The sequence below is a fragment of the Lagopus leucura genome, unplaced genomic scaffold, assembly GCF_019238085.1.
Source record: "Lagopus leucura isolate 7727_CA_CO unplaced genomic scaffold, USGS_WTPT01 Super-Scaffold_100001, whole genome shotgun sequence".
In the NCBI taxonomy this organism is placed as follows: Eukaryota; Metazoa; Chordata; class Aves; order Galliformes; family Phasianidae; genus Lagopus; species Lagopus leucura.
In genome coordinates this window covers 66,659,648-66,666,133 of record NW_024962262.1, presented here as the reverse complement: position 1 = coordinate 66,666,133, position 6,486 = coordinate 66,659,648, and the positions used below count along the sequence as shown (strand labels likewise).

Sequence of the window (6,486 nt, the reverse complement as noted above, 5' to 3'; positions counted from 1 at the left end):
TTTTTTTTTTTTTTTTTTTTTTTTTTTTTTTTTTTTTTAATTGGTTGTTATTGTATCTCTTGTAGTCTTCTGTAAGTCCCTGCATGTCTCATCTGCATGTCACACAGGACTTCAGGAGCTGTCAGCTCTTTTGCCTTACAGTCCCTCCATCCCCCTGGGTCTGTCCTTTTCAAGTCTTGGAGCTGAGAAGCAGCAGACTTAGTCACTGCTTGGGTCAGAAACTGCTACTGAAAAGCTGCCCAGAGCACAAAACCCAGTGCTTTCTTCATCTGTGCTGCTGTCAAAACTCAACAAAGGTTCCAAATCTTTGCCTGTGAAGCAGAAGTCTTTATTTGATACTGCACCCATCAGTATCCCAGTATGAGGATAAATCCTCCACCCTCGCGACTACTTTGAAGTTCTGATCAATTACTAAAAATACAGTTTCATCTGCCCTTGTGTTTCCCTTTTCCCACAACTCTGGCAGAAGCATTAGTCACCAAGTCCCAGCACAACTCCAACTTTTCTCTCATTTGGCAGATGCATCCATGCCGCTGTCCTGCATCCAGGAGCAGCAAGAAGGCAATTCATGTACTCAGAGCCATGTTTCCTTGTTTTTTAGGGAAAAGGTGGTCCTTCCCCCTTCTTTGAGGTGAAGAGTGTTCCTTTTTTTATGCACGTGCACTATGTGTATGATCATAAACGAGCACTGACACTCTCTGAAGAATTTGATAGAAAGAGGTACAGGTTTTAGTCTTGTCCAATCCATGTGTTGTGCTGGAATGCACGCTTTGCAGTTGGATGCTGAGAATTTCTACCAAAAAGAACAGAATACGTTTAGATCTGTCTTGAGAGCTCTTCAGTTGATCTGCTGGAATGGACACTTGCCTTCAGGTTTGATCATGGCAATGATTGTACCCAGCTTTGCTGGTAGAAGGCTATTTTATGTTATGTTAGTGATCCTATGAGTATGTGAATGTTTCTGTGTGGCACCAGAGAACCACTGAGGGCTGTAAAGGTGTAGACTTTTCACTCCAGCTGAGTGCTAACTTGGAAATTAATATTGCAAAACCAGAGCCAAACTTAAACCCTGAATGGTTGATCTGGTGTGAGAAGGGTGTATACGTGCAAGCTTGATTTTACTGATAATGTGATTTAGGAAGGTGACATCCTTTCTAAAGGTTGTAGAGGTTGACCTGTTGTAGAGTTCATCTAAGGCAAAGTTCTCTATTGCATAAATCACTGTTTCAGTAGGCAGCAGGAGAGCTACATGTTGCAAAGATTACAGCTACAGCCAGACCAAGTCAGTCACTGTTGCAAACTTGTGTCACAATGTTAGATTTCTCAGTTTAAAAACAAGAAAGATCTGTCTGTCATCAAGATGTCCACATGGTGGCACACTTATTCCATGGACAAAAAAAACAACACCTCCTGCCCTAATCTATTGACTATGATCTTTAACGTTTGTGGTAAAAAAGAGCCACCAGTATTTGAAGACCTGACCTACAGATGTGTAAGTACTGAGTACCCCTTGCTGTGCTGTTATGTCTCCTCTTTTGAGGATCAGTGACTTTCTGAATGATACATTTTTTTCATCTGATTCTTCTCTGTGACCTTGTATGAAGAAGATGCTTTTACATTCGTGTCTAACCTTTTACATTTTGTGAAGTACTATGTACATTTAATTTTGTTGTTCCCTGTGCTAGAAACACCATGGTGCTCTCCCATTAAGGTGAAACATGGTTATGCAAACTGCAGGACACCTCAAGGGGAATATTACAAGAATGTACTGGGGACAAGATGTGATATTCGTTGTCAGAAAGGCTATGAACTGCATGGCCCTCAGCAGCTCATCTGTCAGTCAAGCAAACGCTGGTCTGGGAAAGTGCTGTGCAAACGTAAGTAGTGCCAATGCAGCAGACACTGAGCTCTGCTCATCTTTGTATTCAGTGTAGCTGAAACCTGTGAGTCCTAAATACTAACAAGATGAAACAGTCATCTTTGGTGGTTATTTTATTTTAGTCATAGGCAGTGTAGACAGGCTTGTCATCTAAAAGTCTTGCAGTGGTACGTGGTGTGATAAGTATCACAAGTGAAGTGGAAAGCAAAGAGGACAACATATTACAAGTGTAAGATTTTTATTTGTGGGAAGAATTTTATGAAAAGAGCCTTAAAGCTTTAAAAAATTGTCCATTGTGGATTTTGAAAGCTGATGCAGTTTTTATCAGGTGCCTAAGTGGGCTCTTGCAGTAAAATATCTTGCAGTAAAATATAAGACATGTACGTGCTATCTCTCTCTCATATAAATACTGCATTGGGCTAATGTGCATGTAAAATTAAATTTGAAAGATGATAAATAAATAAGAAAAGTGCAAAATCCTCATGTGGGGATTTGCTTTGTAGCTGCAACTTTATTTCTCTGCAACACCTCAGTGACTATTCTATCCTATTCTAAGGGAGTATTAACAGGTTTTCAGAACTCTCTCTTCTCCGTTTCAGAGAAGCGCTGCCCCACGCTCTCCATGCCAACCAATGGGGGATTCAAGTGCTTGGATGGTGCCTACTTTGGCTCCAGGTGCGAGTACTACTGCTCACCAGGGTACCAGCTGAAAGGTGACCGCATAGTGACATGCATGGACAGCAAAGCTTGGAGCGGCCGGCCAGCTTCCTGCGTGGGTAAGTAGAATCACAGAATGTTTTGGGTTGGAAGGGACCTCACAGCCCACGCTGCCCCAACCCCAGCCGTGGGCAGGGCTGCCCCCCACCAGCTCAGGCTGCCCAGGGTCCCATCCAACCTGGCCTTGAGCCTCCAGGGATGGGGCACCACAGCTTCTCTGGGCAGCTGTGCCAGTGCTTCAAAGTAGTATGCTTTGTCTGCATTGTGATAGTTCCCTACACAGGTTGGACACTGACCCCTTTTTTCTGATGCCTCATCTTGCATTTGTTTCTTGGTATCGTGGTTTTCTGGCTATACCCAGAGAATATGGATGGACTGTAGTCACCATGATGGTGACTATAGCAAGCTAGTCTTAATGTAGTTCACATGAGTTTTACCAGCAATTTCCATTATTTAGTCACCAGTATCCTGGGAATCTCAGCTGGTAGAATTGGTTTTATATCCGTAAATCAATCAGGATAGAAACAAATATCGAGTTAACTTCTTCCAACTGACAAGATCTGGCAGATAGGCAGTGAAGTCTATGCTGCTGCTTTTTCTGGGAAGGTTCAGCAGCTGCCCACAAAGAAAAGCTGTTTAGCTATCTGACTTGGCTACCAGTAATCTGAGCTTGTGGGTGGCAGGATATTTGTGCTCAGTGTTTTTTTGTGTATGGTGTCTTGGTTTTCCTCAAAGTTCCTGTTGCTTACTCTAGGTTAGTAAATAGGCTTGGAGTCTCTCCATTCTGGCTTTATATTTGGAGATTTTTTTTAGTTTTCCTGTTACTTGTTGTACAAATGTATGAATAATTCTGCTTCTTAGGTCCAGCCTGTTTGTGGTGTCGTTTTTGTTTACAAAAATGAGCCATGTCCTTCTTTGTGGTGTGGGTGGAGGAAGAAGAATCCTTTTAAGTTTGGGAATCATTAAATGCTTTCTGTATGTCCTGGCTCTTTCAGAGCCTCATCTGTTTTTGGTATCAGCATGCTTATTGCTGAAGATGCTGACCGGTGTTGTAGAAAATTTTTTGCCTGAGTTTAGCTTAGGCAAAAATAGGAAAATCTTAGGGTTGCACGTCCACTTCTTTTTTAGTCCAACAATGCAGGTCGGTTATTGCATAGGATATGAATGCAAATCCAAAGTAACCAAGTAACAGCATTATTTAAGTTTTGGTAATACCACATAGTATGGGGAAGACCCTTTCAAACCTTGTGTGCACACTGTTTTTGCACATACACAGTGAGTTAAGTGGCTAGCAAGCTGCTTCATAAAATTCTTGACAGGTAAGATAGGAATTGTTTGTGACCAGGCATGACCTTAATAGCATAATGCAGTCTGATTAACACACCTACCTTAGCGCGGTTCAGTAGTATGGAAAAACTGTTAGTGAATTGGGCAGAAGAGAACCAGCTGAACAGATGCTCTTCCTGATTTGAAAGGACCTTGTGGGTCCTTTCAAACGCAGGATACTCTACAATTCTGTGATTCATAAGGGATGCTACCATCCCATGCCTGTGATTACGTGTGAAGTTCGTATCGCTGGGCAGCAAAGAGGTCTGTGGACACTGTAGATATTGGCATCAAGTGTGGCAGAATTACCACAGAGCTGAATTTATAACTGTTGAAAACACAGGGGGCTTTCCTCTGAGCTTTAATGCTGTAATTGCACTGCTAAGTTATTTTGCACAAAAATACTTGGAGTTCACAGCAATATAGAAGGTCAATGTAAGATCAAACAACTATTGTTGCCTGTGGTACCTTTTCCATTAAAAGGAGGAAGAAGAGACTGTTTTTCTTCAAGAAAATTAGGTGTGTTTTAGCAGTTGCTTATGGGAGCCCTTATAGACAGTGGATATTAACTTCTAACAAAGCAGCGTGTCCCCTCTCCCTCCTATAAGAGGAATGATATTCTTCATGATGCTGAACTGAAGGAGAAAGTCCGAAGTATAGCTGATTCAGCTATCAGTTAACTAAAAATGCCAATGAATAATTTTTGAATAATTTTTCCATTGTGTCTTTAATTCACTGTAACACAGACTGAAATAGGGATTTTCCTCTCAAAGAGTGAAAAATATCACTTTTTTTTTTTTTTTTTTTTTTTTTTTTTCCTTCAATGAAGGTTTCATTTCCTGCTGCTGTTATAGCAGAGGTTGTGGTAAATGGCTGTCACCATGCTAAGTCATTCTTTTCACATCCTAGGAAGATTGTACTGATAGGTGATTAACAGCTTTCAACTACTGATGTCTGAAACAAGCTTTGCACTCTGAGTCATTAATTATACAGGCAGTGATAATGGATGCTTTGAAATACAGAACAGTGCCTTGTGGAGGGCAGAATGGTGTTTTTCATTTACCCTTTCATGATTTCCAGTCTTTTCCTCTCTTTATGTTTTTGACACACAATAATGTTTTTGAGCTAGCTTCCAGCCATCAAGCACTAATAAGAGGGTTTGTATGCAACAGCAGACTCACTGGCCATTTAATACCATCCCTTCTCTTTCTGTCCCGCTAAGTCCCTGCTCACAAGCAAATAGCAGACTATGAGAAATGCAGTCAATGAGATCTTGTCATTTCATTGTTGATGTTGCTAATACAGCCATTCGTACATAGAAGAAATGTAAATGTAAAAGCTATTTTGAAAACATATTTCTGAACGAAGTTCAAAAGACAGCTTTAAAATTGAATACTCTTCTGCTAACTGACCACTTAAGTTGGTAGAGTTCAAGAAAGGTCTGGGCAACTCTGATTTTTGGGTGGTCCTGTGTGGAGGCAGGAGTTGGACTCGATGGTGCTAATGGATCCCTTCCAACATTGGATATTCTGTGATTTCTGCAACCTCTTCTGAGCATAGGGCAGCATACCAGTCATTGCTGGGAAGCCAAGAAAAGCAACAGTTGACAAGAACATAGGAAGAGTAGTGGCTGAATGGCTGCAATTTTTCTCTGTGGAAATTCAGTTTCCTTGGCTAGGATGTAAACCTTTCTGGCAGGACTCATCCATTAAGTTCACAGCCCTGACACACAGCTTAAATAAATCAGTTTGAAGTGCCATCATTCTTTCAGTAGTGACACAGCAGTAAAAGTGTTAAGAACAACCATATGAGGTCAGAGTGCCCTGCAAAGCATCCTGCCTCCAGCCCTGCCCAGGATATTTGCTACAAGACAGACCGTGACAATTCACAGCTTCCAGGGTCTCTTTTCCCCTCTGCTGAACCCTCCCTGGTGGTCAGCAGTCTTACGGCTTCCTCCAAAGGGTGCCTGATGGTTTTATTCCTGCAGTAACTGCGTTGTTTGTCTTTGTGATGTGACTTTCTGAGCTGGCTTGTGCCAGCTGGTCTGCTCTGTGCTAAATAATGGAATGAGCTTTTGCATGAATGAAGTTCTTAAATCATTGGGTCTTAAATGCCATTCTGACTTTTGTACCATCACTACTTTTATTTAATTGATACGTTCAATACCATGGTGCTGAGCTGTAGCCACAGCAAAGTCAACAGGCAGGCAAGTAGACTTGGTAAGATCTGCTTAGTTTTCACCTTTATTTGGCAGTGGATTACTGAGAGCAATGTAGTTTTGTAGAGGAGGGCAGAGCTGCCATGATGTGTCTCACAAAGCACTCAGGGTTAAAGGAATACTCTGTTCTTACCAAAAAAAAACCAAAAAACAAACAAACAAAAAACCAGAAGAAGCCAGCTTTGGAGGTTGTCAAGTTCCTGGAATACTATCAAAGCTTGAAGGGAGTACGACAGCGCTGCACTTGCCACCATTAAACTGATATACTAAAGCAACAGACAGTTGCTTTGAAGCAACAGACAGTTTTCTATGAAGGTGTGTAGAGTTATTTGATGTATTTGTTGCT

General features: G+C 41.5%; 1 protein-coding gene across 1 annotated transcript in view; it reads left to right on the top strand.

Annotated features, from left to right (window-relative positions):
* The window catches only part of SRPX (sushi repeat containing protein X-linked), a 43,994-nt gene that overhangs the window by 30,262 nt on the left and 7,246 nt on the right, over positions 1-6,486 (top strand). Inside the window, exons 3-4 of the mRNA XM_042866803.1 lie at positions 1,686-1,877; positions 2,479-2,655. Coding sequence (XP_042722737.1) covers positions 1,686-1,877; positions 2,479-2,655 — 369 coding nt within the window. The remainder of the gene's footprint in view (positions 1-1,685; positions 1,878-2,478; positions 2,656-6,486) is intronic.